General features: G+C 37.5%; 1 protein-coding gene across 1 annotated transcript; it reads left to right on the top strand.

Annotated features, from left to right (window-relative positions):
- Positions 1–16207: 16207 nt before the first annotated feature.
- LOC115582813 (odorant receptor 131-2-like) lies at positions 16208–18053 on the top strand. The gene is made up of 2 exons (XM_030419022.1): positions 16208–16357; positions 17286–18053. Exons 1-2 carry the CDS (start codon positions 16208–16210, stop codon positions 18051–18053), a joined length of 918 nt encoding a protein of 305 aa, XP_030274882.1.
- The last annotated feature ends 3363 nt before the right edge of the window (positions 18054–21416 follow it).

Raw genomic sequence — 21416 nt, 5'->3', positions numbered from 1 at the left:
CTGCCCAAATAAGTCCCGAAACACAGGTATGATGGCATGATGGCATGATGGCATGATGGCGTGATGACTGTGTTGCGTAACGTGGAATAGTCCATGTAGTGCAGACTAAAAGGGGGTGCACAGTTGGCAGAAAGACTGATGATATAGAAATAATGTATTTCAATATTTTTGTGCTTTTATTCAGTTTGACTATCGACTTCGTGCAAGCATATTATATGTAATTTGTGTGTATATGTTATAAACAAACAAGTACTGATATGTTTAAATGAAAGAATCAAAATTCAAATTCTTCTATTATTGTTGTATTGTTGTAGGGTTGTTGTAGGGTATATTATATATGTATTTTTGGATTTTGACTTCCTCTCTGTCTAACAGGCTCTATGAGGGACCGGATTCAGCTAAAGCTGAACCTCAAGCTGAGCCTGAACCTGAACCTAGCCTTTTGCCCTTAAAGAGTGACTGGTCAGCTGATCGTGAAATTTACTTTAGTGAAGAAATATTACATGCGGTCCACAAGCCACCAACTGAGTAGGTCTGTACAATAAAATAACAATATAAATCAGTATTTACTGCAGTTAAATAATTTCTGTGTCACATATGGAGTGTACTCATCAGATTATTAAACATTAATGCTGAAATCATTTGTAATGATATCAGTTTGAATATCCACATTGTTGTCAGTTCTCTGGGAGTCAGTTTACTGGTCCAGTTTAATATGAATCACACGATAACCACAGTGATGTTTAATGATATTTTGATATTTTATAATTCAGAAACATTTGAATGTGATTTGTGTTAATGACATCAGGCAGTTAATGTTTTCACCACCAGAGGGCACCTCACACAATATGTTGTTTATGAAAAGAGAAGTTTTTACTAATACCACAATAAAAAGTCTGAATTGTAACTAAGCTTTAATAAAGTGAAAGCACCCAATGAAGAATAATACACGGTGACATATGATTATATATCAAATCATAAGATCTTTTGCACTCAGAATTTTACAGTGATAGGTGGTTGAGTAATTTTGTATTTGTGAAGGACTGAAACTAATGATGGTTTTCATTACTGACCAATCTGCTTATTCTTTTGTATTATCCTTTCATAATATAATTTGTTACACGCCATTGGTGTCAATTAAAAAAATAAAAGGCTGTTTTTGAGTGAGTGTGAACATTATATTGTTAATCTGTATCACAGGCAAAATGTTCTGTGTGTAATAAACAAGTAGGCGATATGAGAAAACAGATTTGTCTGAACTGTGCTAACAGAAAGACAAATATTCAGGAACACAACAAGACTGATGCCTGTAACATGGGAAGATTATGACCAGCTGAGCAAACCACCACTCTGCTTTTGACCACCTTCACTTGTAATTTTCTGACTGATTCAGACACAGTAGGCTTCAAGGCACAGACATGTAAAAGGCCTCCCAGCCCTGCAACATATAGAAGAAATACATAAGGAATGAGACACAAAATGATGAGGCAGAACTCGCAGGTGCTGCTGGTGGTTTAAACACTACAACACACTTTGTAAAATAAAATAGCAAACTATTATGGAGAGCCTGAGATTCAGGTTCCTGCTATTAAAGCCGAGCTGTTCAGCTGTCAAACTGATCAAAGTCACTTTTCTAAGGTTACTCTGTATTCTCTATATTTTAAAGCAATATTAAAGTCGCCTCTGTAATATGGAAGAAAACTTCTTTTTTTGTTAATGGTTCTATCATTTTCTAGAGGTTTCCCAGAAAGAACAACACAAAGAAAGGAATGTCCTTGAGTGAAAAGCTCTGTTAAACACAGAGTAAACATTTCAGTTAGTTCAGATTAAATTACAGACTACAAAATGGACCCACTCCAGAGAGGGTCCATCTCAGGTGCTGCCCGGACTCAGCTCTGCATGTTAAAACCAGAATTGTAAAAGCAAATCAGTTTGACTCAGCGAGACCAAAGATGACGATGGAAAACCCCTGTAAGTACAACCAGCAAGATCTCATCTTTTAATCCATCATTACTCCTCAATTGCATCTAAAGAGTCGCTAATTCAGGAGGACAGTTCACATGATTTTAAAAAAAGAATCAATATAAGCTACTACGAATGGCTTGTGTAACTCCAGGTCTGTGTTAGCAAACTTACATTTGTGGCATTTGTGTTCTTTTCATTTATAACCAGATAATTAAAACTATGTCAGTCATCCTCTGTATGTACATATTAGTTCATGTTTTACAAAGAGGAAACTTAAGTCAGGCCATAAAACAATGGCAATCATATTATATTCATACAGGGTTTGTAGTATACTGCTTTTATATATATGTTTTAATATTTATTTACGCTTTATATTTATTTGACGTTTTCTTGTTTTAGCCTTGTCATGGTGTTACTGATAACTGACTACTGTTAAGTTAGAGAGATGACAGAAAACAGGATAAGAGAGCGGGGGATGACTTAGGCACAGAGCCAAAGGTTGGATTCGAACCATGAGGTCCTCTATACCTGGGGCGCCCAACTATATATTTTTTTTATAGCATACTGGTTGTTGTTGTTAAGGTATCTGGAATATAAATACAGTGTTGAAACATCTCATTTTAACTAAACTTTTCTCTGAGAGGCTCTTAATGTTCAGTACCCTGATGACAAAAGTTTGTCCTCAGCGGGTCAAAGGTAAGTTTTGTTTTTGAAAGGGTGAGCAGACCTACCATCGAGTGCAAAGCTTAAAGGAACAAAGCTAATTCCTGGTGGACTGTTGTTTGCTGTGTTTAAAGAGCAGCTCCACAGGGATCACTGACTGCTTCCCAACAAAGAGCATAATTACTGACTTTGACCTTAAGCACATTTCCTCAGTGGACTGTGATGCAACACAAGTTTGTTCCAGAAGTTTCTTTCCTCTTTTTGAACAAACATGACCAGGTACAACTTATTTTATTGAAAGTGATATGCGTTTTAAAGTAGGCTGGATTGAACTATGATTTATGAAGAAAAATCACTAATCAGATACATTAGATCAATGGTTGTGCAGATGCTGACCTAATTAAGCATGTCCGGTGTTAGCCATGACAAGACTGATCCATGAGAAATACAGTTTCTGTGTCAGTGTCATTATAAAAATTCAGTACTCAGTTATACATGCAGTAATGGCGGCCCAGACTCAGTTTATGGTGCCACATCTATCTGTGGTTTATATGTTATCTCACATGAAATGATTCCAATTAATTGAAAGGGTACAGATTTTAAACGTTGGGGGGTTAATTATATTGTAAATATAAGTGATATCTGACATTATGTGATGGACTTTCTGTCTTTATTGGGGCTATACATCATGTCAAATGCTGGGGTTCATCATTTATACAGCGTTTTGACAACAACTAGAGAATATTTGTTAAGGTCTGAGGACGTAAAGCAAAACTTAGTTTAGTTTAAAAACCACTGAAAACCATTGGGGGAGGTCGAATGAATGAAGGCATTTCATTACGTGCATAAATAAAGATGTAAAAACATACATTTTCCTTTTTTTTTTACAACAATACCTTTTCATGGTTATCTACAGTGTACATGTCTGTAATAAGGCAGTCAGAGGGTAACACAAACTCGGTGCTCCAGCTCACATTAACTGCATCAGCACTGAGTCAGGTTTGGGCAGTAAAATGGATTGAGGGTTACATGCTCCCAAAATTCAATATAACAGTATCAATCACCTACATATACAGGTGGCAGGAAGTGGCAACGATCATCTTCTCCTCCCCCAACCCATTCAAGTGGATCCGTCCAGCCATGTAATGTCAAAGGTAAAACCTTAAAAAATCACATCAATTCAGACAGAAATAGCTAAACTTAAATCAAAAATACAAATAAAATGGATGGCGACACATCAGAGGTCTTGCAAGAACTGAAAAAAAATGTAGGTTGTTTATTGAACTAAAGTGAGTAACACAAGTAGCTAACTCTTCTCAGGAATAACGCTGTGTGAGGGTTGTGTGCGTAACAGTATGTGGTTGGGTGGGAGAGAGTAAAGTATGATGTTTAAAGTAACATTATAGCGGTGAGTGTAGCAGTGTAGTGTGTGTACAGTTCAGTCTGTTTGTTGATGGACACACTTAAGATGGACTGACTTTTAAGGTGGACCAGCTCTTCTTATTTGATTGACAAACCCTTTTTCTGACGCCCCCTCCTTTTCTGGCAAAAACCCTTCACATTATTTTCAAAGGCCTGAGCAAAACCCAAATGTTCAAACAATGTGACATTTAACGTGTACTATAGTCATTTCTACTGTGTTGAATGTTCCCTATGTATCAAAAATGCTAGTATTGTACAGAAGTTTAGAAATCCCAGTGTTGTGACAACACTAGTTCCTTCATTAACTGACTAAATCATGTGACCCATAAAATGGCAGCTAGTAAATAATAGTAAAAATAAAGTCCATCAGTGAGATTATTTAAAGGCCTTGTTTTGTCAGACAAGAAGTCCAAACCAAAAGATTTTTCAGTTTACAATCATGGAAGTAAAAGAAAACCTGAAAATATTCATGTCTGAAAAATTGGAAGGAGAGAATATTTAGATACTTGTGCTTGAAAAGAAATATGTACATTATCAAAATTACTTTCCATTAACTGATTAATTGATAATCGACTAATGTTATGTGCTCAAAATTACAGAGGAGTTCACAGGACATCTACATTAATTCAATAGTAAGAGTTGTTGAATCTGTGGCTACAAATGTTCATAAACATAAAACTTTCCTTGTGGCCTAAATAATAAAAACTGATACAACAACTTCATGGTAAAGGTTTGATCACCACAAGCAAACTTTGAAATTCTCTGACGTAAAGTTTCTGTTAATTGCTTTCACATTAAAGAACAAACAACTCAGACATACGTGTAGAACAAAGCTGTTCTCCTTGTGGATTACCAGTTGATTTGTCCACAGAGGGCTTGGTTGTTTTTTGAAACAACCTTATTAATGTCAGTGTACTTCTCTACTGAGTATGCTGCAACTTGTTTTTCACTGACCAAAAAGGTCATTTAAAGTCTTTAATGTCACAGCTAATTGACTCCAGCTCCTTCTAATTGCAGATTCCTTTAATGACAATGATGAGAAAAACCTCTCAGAAGACATATCTAATAAATCCCTTTGATACTGTGTGTCCTGCATGCTGGATGCTACATAACAAGTAAACCCAGCGTGTGTGACCTTTAGTAATGAAGCCTAATGAGGGTTGATGAGATGGTAGCTTGTTCTGTGTCCTGCAGCATGACTCACTTCCTGAATACACAGAGGATTACTGAAAATGTCAGAAGGTCCCAGAATCCTTCCTCTGGAAAGTGCAACAAAGTCGTGCTCACAGTAAGTTTAATCAAGTGAGTCAAATATTAAAGGAAAGTGCCAAAAGTGTCACAATTTTTGTTTCCTAGAGAAAAAAGTTCCAGAAAGAAATGAGTGACTTTAAAACATAATATTTTACAGACAGAGCTGAGTCCTGAGGCATAATTTCTCACTTCCTCTAATGTAAGACCCACATTTTAATCTGGAGGATATATCATAAATAGACAACGTATCTGTTAAACATTAAACCGATAAAAACAAAAGATCACATAGTGGAGGAAAAGTAAGATAAAATCACATCACGGTTTCAAAATCTGATCTAAATCTGAAAAATCGGATTTTGTTCCACTGTGAAGCTCTGTGTGAGTCCAGCCAGTATCAGAGCTTTGAGACCAATTACAATATTGTTTTATCATATACAAGACAAAAACTAAAAACTAGAGCTTCACTATACAGAAAAAAAACATGACTGCGATTATTCTGACAGATATCGTAATTGCGAGACAATTCATCCTTCGTGTGAATGATAATTTTTGTGTCACTTACTTACACAACTACAGGTTTTGCACTGTGGATAGACAGGTGCGTAGGAGTAGACCCAGGGATGGCAAAATTAGCAAAATATGCCCACAGTTCAGGTCACTTGCAATGAATTTTAACATTTTGGTACTGAGACATTCATTAGGTTATACTGATTAATGTGCCTGCCTGGACATCACTTCAACACTACATAAGCTCCACACATATGGCGATTGCAATTTAGATAACTTTCTTTTATTAATTGTGCTTCCCTACAAAAAAAAATCACCCAAATCTAGTATTTTTGATACATTTCTTAATAAGGATCCCTTAAATATAAGAACTAAGAAAGAGATAATGTATAGAATGGCAGTCATTATTTCCCCAATAATGTCTGCCATTCTATACAATATTCCGCTTAATACATGGCAACTTGCCAACACAAAAAAAACTTCACTTCTTTTTAAAATTTATTTGTCACCATTCATAGTATTTTTCAGCAGAGAAATATAGTTTGCCACACCAACGACAAAGACGTTGAACAGAACATTCCTTAGAACACAGCTGATCAATTGTGCGCTGAAATTCAAGTTCTCTAGGCAAAAAGGCCACTTACCTTGACAACTATGGAGGACCAAACCTGACATAAGTATAAATAAATAAATAAATAAATGGTGTGCATGTATTTATTTATGCATTTATTTATTTATACATTTATTTCAGCATTTATTTATTTATTTATTTATTTATTTATTTATGCATTTATGCATTTATCTATTTATTTATTTATTTATTTATTTATTTATACTTATGTCAGGTTTGGTCCTCCATAGACAGCGGTCAAATATGCTTAGTAACTGTCAATTACACGAAAATAATTGACCACTGAACGTCCGGAAGGCCACTTCAAGTGAATGGAGCATTCTACAGCATTAAAAAGAGCTGTGTAATAATGTTCGTTATTACACTGCTCTTCTCAATGCTGTAGAATGCTTTCGTGGTCAATTATTTTCGTATAATTGACCAATTGCTAAGCAAGTTTGACTGTCGTCAAGGAAAGTGGCCTTTTTGCCTCTAATTCGCGTATGTCGCTCCGTGCTCTAAAATCTTTGCTCCACAAGTAGTCCGGTCACTTGTCCCCCCAGCATATTCAGTCGCTAAGCAACATCAGCTGATCTGTAGCCTCCTTCATCCTTCACTACTCCTAGACCCCTAGTATGGATGAGTTTCACATTAACTTTATTTTTGGAAAATACGCTGATTTTGACACTCGGCAAAAGGCTGAGCTGTCGTCACTAGTCAAGAAAAGAAAAGGAGAGGAAAGCAGTGAAGAGGGAGAAGTGAAAAGACTGGTTAGAGGACTTGAATTTCAGCAGACGTAGACGTGAGATGAGATGAGGATTTATAGCAGGCGATTAATCAGCTGTGTTCTAAAGAATGTTCTGTTGAATGTCCTTGTCGTCGGTTTGGCAAACTATATTTCTCTGCTGAAAAACACTATGAATGGTAACAAATAAACTGTAAAAAGACACACTGCGTGAAGTTATTTTTCGTGTTGGTGTAGCCATGTAATAAGCGGGATAATGTATAAAACAGCGGTCATTATCAGGAAAATAAGTCCCAACAGGACTGTTTCGTCCTGACGGGACTTATTTTCACGATAATTGACCTTTACTTAGCATATTTGACTGCTGTCAAGGTTAGTGGCGTTTTTGCCTCTGATTCGCATATTTCATAGCACTCCACACTCTAGAATCTTTGCTCTGCGAGTGTTCCGGTCACCTTCAGGACCTGGTGATCCAGCTAGGAGCATTTAGGACCTTAAAAAAAACATTTTTTTTCTGTTGCCACTGAGCGGCACTATGACTGCAACTGAATACTGGCATGTAAATGTGTTCAGGGTGGGACCAATCCCTCAGGAACAGTGCCAGGCATGGAAGCCAGTTTTCGTGGTTGCCAATCCATGTGTCCTAAAACGATTTTTTCCCATAAGCTATAATTGTGGAAGAGCTTCAATAAAATGTTGGATACATTTTGTTGAGCATCACAGCCCCATGAAATAACAGTCGGAAGAGCCGTACGATTATATTATTTTATCCACATTCAAGTAAACCGGGCACTAAACCAGAAGTTAGACAGCTCAGTCAAGCTTTTTTTGGTTAAATTTGAAGTCGATCTGGTAAAAGCTGTGGGAGGAGTTACATTGAAGTACAATAGAGAGCTGAAGTTACTCCCCTTATGGTTTGTCAGTCAGAGTTGACTGTCAGAATCCTCACTGGAACTAATTTCAGAAAAACACTGTATGGTAGTGAATGAAGAGAAATGTTTGTCAATTTAAAAGATCATTTTCAAGTCAATGAAGTCTCAAACTAATGAGATATGAGCCTGTGACAATACGTCATTTTCAAGACTACACAGCCAACAGTTTTGTTAGTGACATCGGCTTGTTGAACGTTCACCAAAACTTGTAACTTAAACATTGCTGCTCCTGTATATTAGCAGCAACTGACCAGCTCTATTTTAACAATAAGTTGTCAGTTGTCAATATGAGCAGATTTATTGTGATTGTGATTTTCATCTTATTTACCAACTTTTCTGAACTCCATGTGGCAGCCATGTTGGTGTTGGTGACGTGTGTTGAGTGAGATGATGTAGTTCACTAAGCACTATAACACAAAACTACATTAAACTGACTGCGGTTATATGTGTGATTCATGACACAATTCAAAAAGGATAAAATCTCATCTGTCTCTCTTCATTCACTGCCATACAAATTTTTTCTATAATAGGGTCCCATGAGGTTCACCAGACGGGGCATAACTTCAGCTCTGTATGCAAGGAAATCCCCCAAAACATTAAATTCAAAATAGCCGGCTTCCTGTGGGTTCAGGTCGTGGCACCGTGGTACCTTTTTTGGTGGTCTAGGTGTGATACACATACTGAAGTGTTTATTTGTAGGTCCCCGGCTGGACGGCGTTAGGGTTAGAGAATGAGGCAAAGTTAGTCTGTGAAAGTAAAATGCTCGCAGCGATAAACCTCCGTGTCACCCTGCCACAGCGAAGCGCCCTCTGTCAGTGACACTCTCCGTGGTGACCTAGCAAAGCTCCTCCCATCAGCGCAGGCCTCCTCTCAACAATGACCGTGCTGCTAGCCTAGCTCCTGCTAGCTAGCTTAGCCAAACTTGCTTCGTGTCCAATAAAACACCAACACTTCGACTGCAATGGAGGGTCCAACTCACATACTCACAGCACATCGTCTGACAACAGTTCACAGTCCGTTAGTGATAAAACACGACTCTGACGAGACGACACACACAGTCCACTGTTAGCTGCTCTACGCCATTAACTCTCAGCTCCTTCTTTCTCGTCACTCACGCTCCGGTCTACCCCGAAGTGTAAAAACTCTTAAAGGTCATGAACTCCCCCATGTAATAAGAATTACTTCTCAACTTAAAACATTCAGAACCCATGAAATTATATTTTAAAGACACAAATTTTAAACAGAAATGATTTATACATTTTAATATTTTATTTATCACAAAATGTTTCATGCAAATTTTAACTTGTTAACAACTGGCGTCTTATCTTTAACTAGTTCCCAGGAGAGAAAAAATAAAAAAATAAATAAAATAATTTTGTGCATCTTTTTTTACATAACATTGGCCATTGCTAATGACATACACAGTAATTAATCCAGAACACTTTCATTAAATAAAAAAATTCAAGATAAAATTTAAGAGTCTATAATTAGGCTATACTGGGTCTGATCTATTTATACCAGAGATTTAGTTAAAATGAAGTTCATACCTTTTAGAAAAATGTCACCTAGGGCAAAACTCCCCTGCTACCCTGATTTGCATTCTTACAGCTCACAGCATTTTCATTTACACATTAAAGCCTCTCCTAGAATTAGGGGAAGGGGGATCATAGGGGAACAACTGTCAAGCAAGGCCAACGTCAATTTCAGACAATTCATGGCAGTTTTCGGTGTTGCCTGTGTAACCGGGATGAAATCATATCTTTATTTTTACATTTGAAATGTCACCAAATCCAGATAAATATTTTTTTTATACATGTTTAATATGTGTTTCATTGCCTATATTTATGTCTGAATGTTGTATTCAGACCAAAGTGTTAATACCTGTACTGTAACTTTATATAGGTTACAGGCCTTGTGCCGTTGTTCAGGTACTTCTCTCAGTCCACGCCAAGCTAGCTGAGAGGAGGTAATGTATTATTTTGCTTGTCATTTCAGAACATTTATTTCAGGTTTTGGACAATGCAAACCTTATTTAATTCGTAAATGTTAGTCCTTAGGTTGTGAACATGCAGCTAATGTGTCAATCTAATATAAACCTTGTAAACAGACTTTTCGCAAGCTTTAAAGTAGACAGTTTTCCACATGTTAGTCCACAGAGTTTTCTGTATGTGTGTCTGCTAACAGGAGCTTGAGACCTGTGTGCTGTGTGAAGGAGACTGCATGTTACAGAGCCTTATTTGTTTTTCTGTTGATTTGTACAGGTATGTGCATTATGTTCATTATAATTCATCTGGCACAGTGTTTACATGTGTATACACTGGTTGCATTAAGCATGTACAAGAAATTCATGTTATCAAATACACTGAGCATTTTATTATTCATTCCATTCATTTTCACATTTTTATTTAAAAGTATTTTTGTTGTTAAAACTAAAGGTTGAATCAGTTATGTATGTATGTGCAGTCCACGCCAAGCTAGCTGAGAGAAGGAGCTTGAGACCTGTGTGATATGAGGAGGAGATTGCATGTTACAGAGCCTTATGTGTTTTTCTGTTGATTTGTACAGACAAATCCACCGCCCTGCCTTCATTAAAAGAGCAACCAGCAGCTGGTCATGGTCCGGGTCCTACCTTCATTAAGCACAACATAGAACACAACGCAGAACATACAACCGTTAACGGATGTGCAACTAAATTGATATAAAACTGTAAAGACAATGCACGCCCGTTACACCTGCAAATTGCCGTATGCAGTCGTAAACCTGAACTGTCCTCCACCCGGACACTGAGCACGGGCTCCGCACAAGGGTGTGTACTGATCCTGCTGCTGTACACCCTCTTCACCACGGACTGCCGACCCACCCACTCCAGTAACAACAATGTTAGGTTTGCAGACGACATGATGGTGGTGGGACTGATCACGGGTGGAGATGATTCTGCCTACCAGTGTTCGGAATAACAGCGTTAACATAAACAGCGTTACCAGGGCCCCTGCCAGGGATTTTGGGCCCCATGAAAAGAAATATTACTGGGCCCCTGTAATTTGTTATGGTGTTTACATAAAACTGTGCATTTTAATAATATTCTTGACTATAATTTCCTATATGTGTGGAAAGAACAACATGATAGTTACTTGGTAGGGGAAGCACTGAACACTCAGAATACAATGGAATTTAGATTCATTGTCTGCAAGTCTGCAACTTTAATGGTTAAAACATAAAATTCTCTTAAATTAAATTACCTGAAAAATTCAAATGCATGACATACATGAATTATATAGAATTTCCTGTAATACCATTTGAAATAGCATCCATCACCAGATTCAGGTTTCCTCCCACCATTCTGTTTTACTGTCAGTGATTTGATCAAAAATAACAAAAGAAAATGTGATTTTCACAACCAGTACCCCACTGCTCACTGTCTCCCTCTTGTAGCCCTGCATTTAGGTCTAATTTATCTCCAAAATTACTATTATAGCAATACCACACAATTTTTCTTTCAAACATGCACATCCCCCCCCACACACACACTTAGACCAGCCACTGCACTCAATGTAAAAACTGTATGCTGTCTTACATTATGTTTTTGTTGTTGTTTTTATTAAGTTTGTTATATATGTTTATATTTTGTTAAAAAAAAAACCTTAAAAATAATAATAATAATAATTTATCTCCAAAACTCCACGTGGTGGAATTAAATACATAAATGAGGCTCTATGGTCGTTGGATTGAGAGCAGTCACTTAGTCTGCAAGCACCTCTTTTCCTACTGCAAAGCAAGGGGTGAGAGTCCCAAACTACTGACCAAACATAGTATGTCAGTGAATTTATAGTTCAGTTTCATTGATAGCTAAATTTCAACAAAACAAAATAAAGTTATAGGCTACATGCTTTTTAAACAATTTAAATCATTCTGAAATAAATACACTTTGTGTTTTTATTTCAGAATGATCTTTTTTCCATAATAATAGATTAATTCAACACAGAGCTGCTCACCTCCTTCCTCAGTTGTGGGTAGGCCTACTGGGGCTGGTTCAGGGGTAGGGGGCTCACAGCGCTCACAGACAGCTGCGGCTGGTGCTGCTGCACTTGACGTGTCTGTTCAAACATGCATCATTTTTGACAGAAGGGGTGGTCAACTGATTAAATATGGGCAGCTTGCTAAACGTGAACAGTGAAATCTAAAAATCCAGAGTTTTCTTCCAAAATATGAGCTAATATGGGGGGAAAAGTGAGCTAGCTTAAAAACCACAAGGTTAAGACAAACAACAGACTAATGTGTTCCAGAACTTTACACCACATGAACCAAACCCACCTTGTTTTTGGAAAAACTGGGTGACATACTGACGCCCCTTTGCTTCTCTCTCTTGCCTAATCTTTTTGTCTTTCCTTTTTTGGCTACCCGACTTCTGGGGCATTTTGTCTTCTCTCGGTGTCCTTACTGACTGAATACACCGCACCACGCAGCAGTTCAGTTGATTGATCGGAGGACCGAACCATTTTACGTAAGGGGGGGGGCCTTGAGAAATGTTTCTAAAATAAACATAGTGTTATTATCAGTGCATTAAGTGATGCATATATTATGATTATAAACTAACAAATTAGTGTCATATTATTTTTGTCAGTATTATAATTTTATTAGGGGCCTTTCTGGGCCCCTGTCAATGATGGGCCCATAGAATCCTTCCCCTTATCCCCCCCTTTTCGGCGCCCCAGGGCGTTACTAAAGGCGTTACTAAAGGCGTTACTTTTTTTCAGTAACAGGTAATCTGACTTATTACTACAAGTTGCGGTTACCGACTATTAAATGTGGTGCGTTGCAATCAGAAACTGCTCATTGAATCTGTTGTCATCTGACTTGGCTCTCAGCCACCGGAGCTGCAAAGTTGTTTAATTTTTTTTTTTTTTTTTGCTTGGCAAGGGAGGAGGGAGGGGCGGGACAACTGCATAAGTGATGATGATTGGCTGTCTAAGGTAGAGTGAGAGTTCGTAAGCAAGTCAGTGGCAGTGTTCAGTTTACGCAGAAACCACACACGCATGCAGCAGCCTCACACACACAAACTAGCGGAGGTGAGCTGCAGCAATGGCGAGTCCGGAGGGAAAGTTAACGTTTTCAAAGTGGAAGTACAGACACTACTTTAATCTCTTTTGTCCACATCCGTTGTAAGCAATTCTAATCCAATGAAGCATCTCTGAATGGAACACACTTCTACAGAACTAGAGGCCAAAGACTCCGTTGTTGACACTGTTGATGATGACAGCAGGCCATGTGAAGCTAACGTGAGCTCCGCTAACAAAGAAGGACACGGAGCAGTCCAAGCAGCTACAGCTGGATTTTTCTGCTCCAGCTTCACAAAAACTTGTGACACAGACTGAACTGAATGCAATGATAGGCAGGTATGTTGTTGAGAATATGCTCCTGTTATCAACAGCTGACTCAGACTCCTTCAGAGAACTCATTGGTAAAATATCGGGGAGAGAAGGAGCCGGTAACACAAAAAGTAAAGTTAAAAGTAACGCAAAAGTTACTTTTCCTGGTAACTAGTTACTTTAATAGTGGAGTAATCCCGTTACTTTTGGGGAAAAGTAACTATAACTAATTACTTTTTAAAAGTTACGTGCCCAACACTGCTGCCCACAGGGATGAAGTCCTGAAACTGTCTGAGTGGTGCTCAGCAAACAAGCTGTCTCTGAACACCACAAAGACCAAAGAAATAATCCTGGACTTAAGGAAACACAGGACAAATCCCTCTGCACTCTACATACATGGAGACTGCATTGAGAGGGCCCACACCTTCACCTTCCTAGGCACTGTGATCTCTGCAAACACCTCAGCTGTCATCAAGAAGACACAGCAGTGTCTGCACTTCCTGAGAGTACTCAGGAAAAATAACATCCTTGAGAAGCTGCTGGTGAATTTCTACCGCTCTACCATCAAGAGCATCTTAACCTACTACATCACAGTGTGGTTCTTCCGCTGCACCAAGGTAGATAGGAAGAGGCTACAGTGGTCAAGACAGCCCAAAAGATCATCGGATGCCCCCTCCCTTCCCTCAAAGACATTTTACTTTTTATACTTACATTAAACTACTGCCTTGTAGTTTTTACTTGTAGTTTTTACTCTATTTTTATGTTGTGTGGATACTTTGATGCTGCTAGAATTTCATTGCACACTGTTCAATGATAATAAAAGGATTCAGATTTTATAATGGGTATGTATTATGTGAGCGAGAGTGTGTGACATCGTCGCTAAAGTGGAGAGCAGCTGGAAAAACTAGAGAAAAAATTATCCTCGGCTTGATTTGGATCCCACATCTTTTACTTCACATAGACAAAATATACAAAGAAATGTAGGAAATCTTGTTGGCTTTTGGTTGGTGGTCTTATTTCAGATGTAGGACTTACAGTTTTGGATGTAGAAGCCCTAGAGCAGCAAGCACTGCAGCAACTCCCCCGTAAGCTGTAATGTTAATTTTGAGCCTAAAGTTCTGGATGAGAGCAGACTACCTGTTTTGTCTCTCACTCTGGCACCCTCATTGTCACTCTACAGAAATAAAAAACACATCACAGACTTAAGCAATGTCTCCTGTTGCTCAATATATACATATTTTGGCGATAACCATTACATTATTTTCAAAAATTGCAGGAGTTTGGGAACTGTTTTCACATTCATTCTTATGGAGGAATTTTCAACTTTCGTTCTCCTACTGCTCCAGCATGTGCAGCAAGAGAAACTGTTCACATTTTTAAGCTAAGTCAAATTGAACACTCTAAGTTAATTCATACTACTCTCCTTTTTTAAAGAGTACTCAGAGAAATAAAGAACCTGTCAAATAGTTTGAGTCCTGTGTTATTCAAATTTCACTAGGCTACACATCGAAAAAAATATGTGATTCATGTCGTTTATTTATATCAATTCTTGTCAAATTAGATTTATACTTGTTTATTTTTGCAATCTTATAAACACACACAAACACTACAACACACACACACACACACACACACTTCTGAGTCCATGGTTGGTTGCCAACTAAACCATATATAAAGTCTTAATTCTCTGTGGTCTAAGTGTATTGACTCATGTAAGTTCTGTGCAGTCATGTGGTTTAAATGTGTCAGAGTAAAGTTCAATGAAGCATTGAACCAACAATGTTACCTTTATATGAGATATTCATGTTGCTCTGAAAGCTTTGTGCTGTGTCCTGACAAAACCATGTTTGAACCAGCATGGCTGACATGGTATTGTGTAGAATGCGCGGACAATAATGTTTTACTGCTGTATTTTACTTGTAAATGTTTGACCTGATTCTTTTTCATGTTTTTTTCCTGAACATTTTACACCTTACATTCTCTTATTTGCATTCCCAGAACACGACTGGGAGTCTGCCCAATGTACCTCATGATCGTTATGCTCCTACATGTTAACTGCTTAATACTAAATGAATTCACTTCAATTTCAAATAACAATACATTCATTTTTTCATTTCAGTTTTCATCTTTTAAGTTGATGCACTGAACCAGGGCCTGAGGTAAGTGCCTCTTCATGTTACCGTTACCAGAAACGAATGTTTACAACTTTCATCCCACAATGACTAACAGCTGCTGCAGCTGTTTGGTAGTAGAAATCAATGAGTGTGGTTTAAAATAGTATTTATGAGTAAGTATCTATGAATGATTAAGATAGAAATACTATATGATTACAAACAACGCTGGAAACTGTCATTATCAAGTTTAAATAGTGTTCAACCTAGTCTCACTGTTGAGGCCATCTGTCACAGATCATTTTGTTAAGAAATGAGAAGTGATGCTGTAATGCAATATGACAATGATGTACATAGGAGTGCATTGCAAAGTTTGCATTTTTAAACATATTTTGACAATAAACATTTTTGAATGTGCAATGCAAACCTATTTAGAAAATATTCAAAAAAGTTTTTCATTATTTTAACAAATGTCATGTCGGTTTTCTTCATAATAATATTGATCACAATAATGTAAATTAAATACGTAAAATAAGTCTGTATTATATATAATAAGTGCTTATAATAATGTCTATAATTAATATCAATAATTAATGTCATGTCTTTCTTTTTATTAGATCTTTAGCCGTCAAAACATGAACATGTCATCGTCTAATGTGACCGTGGTTATAGAGTATCAGGAGTCTTTCGCCAAAGCTGTGGCCAAGAATGTGATTGTTGTGGTTCTCAGCATCTCCATCAACTACATCAATGCAGGCATTATTCAAACTTTTCGCAAACACCAGGTACGACTTTTCTTTAATTATGTGCAAACACTAATAATACAAGGTTAAATAAATATTTAAATAAGTTTATCTTTGTGCTTGTGTTTTCACAAGCACAAAGCTGTCTATGCAGCTGTCTATGCAGTGAAAGACGCATTTACTTTTGAAATTGGTGATACATAACTATTTTTAAGCTTAAAAAATAAACACATCAGCTGGTGGGCGATGTACTGCGAGTTGGATGGTGCTTGATACATCTGTATTTGACAACCTGAGAATGAGACTCAACTATCTTTTTCAGAAACAGTCTAAAAGATAGCCTTACAGCAACATTAAGATAATATAAGATATTCACATGTTATTGCACCTTACAGATTGAGACAAAAAGGTAAAACATAATAGCAAAAGCACCAATAGAATAAACAATAGAGTAACAGAAATGATAATACCTTTCACTTATGAATATAACCCACGTGGACCATTGCACACGATAATTGCACTTGAAATTATAATACACATATGGTGTGTAGTAATATACTAAATAAGAAGTATTATAAACATGAATAAATATAATGAAGAATATAACAAAGAAGCATTATATCGTTATTTCTATTTTGTGAGATTTCAAAATGTGTGAGAGCACTAACCACTAGTTAATCATTCACAGATGACATTGTCCTCTCAGACGGATATGAAATAAATAAATATGAACACCAAATATACAAGCCTCTGTTAATATACTTGTCTGCAAAGTGTATGTGTGGGAAACACTGGGTATTTCTTTCCGTTATTAAATGATTTGATAGTGAGAAATGATACGTTATCGTAAAAATTTGTGTTCACTAATGTGAACTTTATTTATTCAAGTATTCATGATTAATGCTGTTCTAAGCTTGCTGTATAACTAACATTTACTTCCCATCTGCCCTGCTTTTCTCCCCACCTCTAGATCTTCAAAATGAATCCTCGGTATATACTTTTCATTCACCTGGTGGTTAATGACATGATCCAAGTGACTCTGGGTGTCATGCTTTTCATCATCAGCTATACCATCTACAAAATAAATGTTTCTGTCTGTTGCGTCTTTATCCTACTTGCTCTTTTCACCACTGAAAATACTCCTCTGAACTTGGCTTGCATGGCGGTCGAGTGTTACATTGCCATCTGTTTCCCCCTCCGCCATGCGCAGATCTGCACAGTCAAGAGAACGTTAATGCTGATTGGTTCAATCTGGGCGACGAGTTTGTTGTCTGTGCTTCCTGATCTGTTCATCACCCTGGCCATGCAACCAGTGGACTTCTTTCATTCCCGAGTCTTCTGCCTCAGGGAAATTGCCTTTTCAAACCCCCATATTATCAAGAAGAGGGACATTACCTATATGATGTATCTGATTATAGTCTGGTTGGTTATTTTTTACACATACTTCAGAATTCTGTTCACTGCACAAACGGCTAGCAAGGATGTTAAAAAAGCCAGAAACACAATCATCCTCCATGGTTTTCAGATTCTGTTGTGTATGACAATATATGCAGAACCACTGTTAAAACAAGCTCTGTATGAGTGGTTTCCAAAGAATTATCTAGACTCCTTGTTTTCATGTTACATCATTGTACAGATGCTGCCGAGATCAATTAGTTCAATCATCTATGGCATAAGAGACAAGACTTTCAGGAGGTACCTGAAAATTCATCTGTTTTGTAAGGTGAGCCCACAGTAAGCATTAATGTCAACTTTAATGTCCTCTTCAGGAGTCAGACAACTGAACGCTAACTATTTTTATATCACATCATTCTGCAACAGGATTTTGTGCTCAAGGCTTGTTTAATGAGTCGTACAAACACAGCCCAAGCGCTATATAAAGGGCTCCGTAATAAAGTCACTAAAGAACTACGTGCAGCTAAAGCAACTTATTACATTACACTTTTAATGGAGGCTAAGGGCAACAGCTTATTTATTTGGAAACAATTAAACAATTAAAAGCTTAATAAAAAATGCAGAAAGCTCAAAGCACAGTGCAGGAACTCAAAATTGGAGGTCAAATCCTCGCAGACAGTGGAACAATTGCGCAAACACTTAATGACTATTTTGTTGGGTCAGTTTAGGTCATAGTCAGAACTTTTAAGACAAGTGTCTGGTCTGGCCCAACCATAGCTGAAAAGAAAGGCCAAATGTTAAAGCCAAAACAAATATCTAAGAACCAAGTAGTTGAGATAATAAAAAAAAAACTCCACCCGTTGAATAGATCTTTTTAATTGTAAAAACACATGTCAATGCACTGGCCGAACCGCTAACCCACTTGATAAACACCTCCATGGTAAGGGGGATGTTTCCGGAAGCCTGGAAACAAGCAAGGGTTACTCCTATATTTAAATCTGGAGCAACGGACCACGTGAACAATTACCGGCCAATCAGCATCCTGCCTGCCCTATCTAAGATTTTGGAGAAGGCGCTTGCTACACAATTAATGGAACACCTAGAAAGTAACACACATTTACATCCATTGCAATTTGGATTCAGGGCAAAATTCAGAGAGAGAGCACAAATTGTTTCCTCTTGGAACAAATTAAATCTTATATAGACAAAGGTAACTTGGTGGGGGCAGTGTTCTTAGATCTTAAAAATGCATTTGACACTGTGAACCACAGCATACTAATATCTAAACTTGACAATTATAATTTTGCAGAAAAAACAGTGGCTTGGTTTAAATCATACCTTTCAAACCGTTAACAATGTGTTGCCATCAACAATGCAAAATCATCATTTTTAAAAATGAAAACTGGAATTTCACAGGGGTGAGTGTTAGGACCGATACTCTTAAGTATGTTTATCAATGACCTCCCTGATTCATGCCAAGGGGCTGATTTTTAAATGTATGCTGATGATGCTGTTAATTATGCCCATGGTAAAACAGCTGCTGCAGTCTCACACAAGTTAAATGAACATCTGGAGGCTGTAGCTCTTTGGCTTGACAGGTGTTGTCTAGCGCTTAACGTCAATAAAACAGTGTCAATTTGCTTTTCCTCTGGGAGGCGCCCTACACCAATTGCTCTAAATATTAACATCAATAATCAACCAATTAGCCAGGTCACGAGTTAAATATTTAGGTTTAATGCTGGATGCTCATCTCATATTTGATAAACACATTAAGAAAATCAGCAAAATATTTAGACTAAACTTATTTACAAGTCATTCTACATTCTTCTTCTTTCGGTAATCAAACCTCTGGAGAGACTCTACAATTGTGCACTTAAGACCTTAGGTAAGAGGACAATAAGATCTTCTGCGGGACCTGAACATGCTCAGCTTTGATAATCATATAGCTTCAGCCAACATCAACTTAATTTACAAATGCCTACATGGTCAAGCCCCTCAGGCTCTCTGTGACCTGGTCCAACCGATGCGGGCTGTAGGGCGGTCCACTAGAAGAGTCGCTGCAGGGAACTGTAGAGTACCTCACCGTAAAAACCTCCCTTGGCCAGTCTTCATTCCTGATTAAGGGAGTTAATATATGGAATAGTCTGCCAACCGAGGTCAAGGCCATTCACAGTCATGGGGAAATGTGGGGATATTTTAAGAGTGAGTGAGTGTGTGTGCGTGTGTGTGTGTGTGGGGGGGGGGGGGATGGACGACGCGACTGTGGATTGTGTGTGTGTGTGTGTGTGTGCATGAATGTATGCATGTATCTGCATTATGTTAGTTTATTTCTAGGCCCAGATTTAGGGAAAGATAGGCTATATGTGACCATGTTATTTAATATATTTATGGATGAATGGAGAGATGGATGAATGGATAGGAAGATATTGCTTATGTATAGATGGGTAGATGGTTGAGTGGAGGGTTGGATGAATGGATAGGATGTTTCTTAAAACAGGTTCTTTGTATGTTATTCTAAAGGCCCCTATAATGCTATGATGCTTTCTGTTGGGTTGTTGTACAACCCACATGATTTGTATCTGTCCCTATCAAATAAACCATATACAATACAATACACTACATATCATTACCATTTCTTGCATCACTGCCAAGGTGCACTATATCTTGTAGGACCTAATTTAAATTGCAGAATAGGCCTGCATGCAATTATCATTAATTTACTTATTCCAATTCTATCAAGTAGCCTGAGAAGAATAAAGTAATCTAATGAATATCTCCACAAAATAAATCCCCATTTTCTACTAGCAAGCAGTCGTTTCTTTAACAGTGATAGCGGCCGATGAATCAACTCTGCTTTTGTTGCTCAAAACATTTAAAAATCCACTTTTGGTTGACCTCTCATCAAACTATCAACACACCTCAGCAGATGTAACAAATAACTCATTCTTGTATGGACTTTCAAACATGCCAAAGTTGTTTTTGTACATGAGGCCTTCAGTTTACCATATTTGTTATTGTGCAAATGCAAATTTGCATCTTTTGTAGTGTCATTACAATACCAAATCAATCTAAATCCACACACACACACACACACACACACACACACTCACCCATCCACACACACACACACACACACACACACACACACACACTATACCAGTGCATGTTCACCTCAACCTGCATTCACACACCAGGGATTATCTGTCACAGCATCACATATAAACTCTTCATATAAAATTCTCTTCAAACATACTGTTGGTGTCCTGGTCTGAACACATTCTCTAAGGTAAGTTCTTTTGAACTGTGTGGTGAATGGACTGATATTTTATTAGTATGATAGAAGTTCAATGTGAGTCTTTTTTACCTGCTGATTTTCGATCCTTGGTTGTTACACTTTCTTATATTTGGAAAGCCGGGATTGTCACTGGTTTTTGAAGAACCAATTTAAATCTGTTTAGTGCAAGAATAGTTGTTCTGGACTGAAACATGGACAGTCTGAAAGACTTGACTTTTTACACTTTAGACTTAGGGTTTTGAAAGTGTTCAGACTTCATGAAATGTGGTCATTTTTTGTTTTTATTTTCATACTCGTACCTCAATTGTATGGCTTTAAATACATTAATTTCAATGGAAAGACCATATATTGTTATTTTCAAATGGCGCTCTGATCCTCTGACTGACCTGATCTGAGTGACTTTGTTCTTAT

The sequence above is a fragment of the Sparus aurata genome, chromosome 6 (assembly GCF_900880675.1).
Source record: "Sparus aurata chromosome 6, fSpaAur1.1, whole genome shotgun sequence".
NCBI lineage: Eukaryota > Metazoa > Chordata > Actinopteri > Spariformes > Sparidae > Sparus > Sparus aurata.
This window is presented reverse-complemented; position numbering and strand designations above follow the sequence as displayed.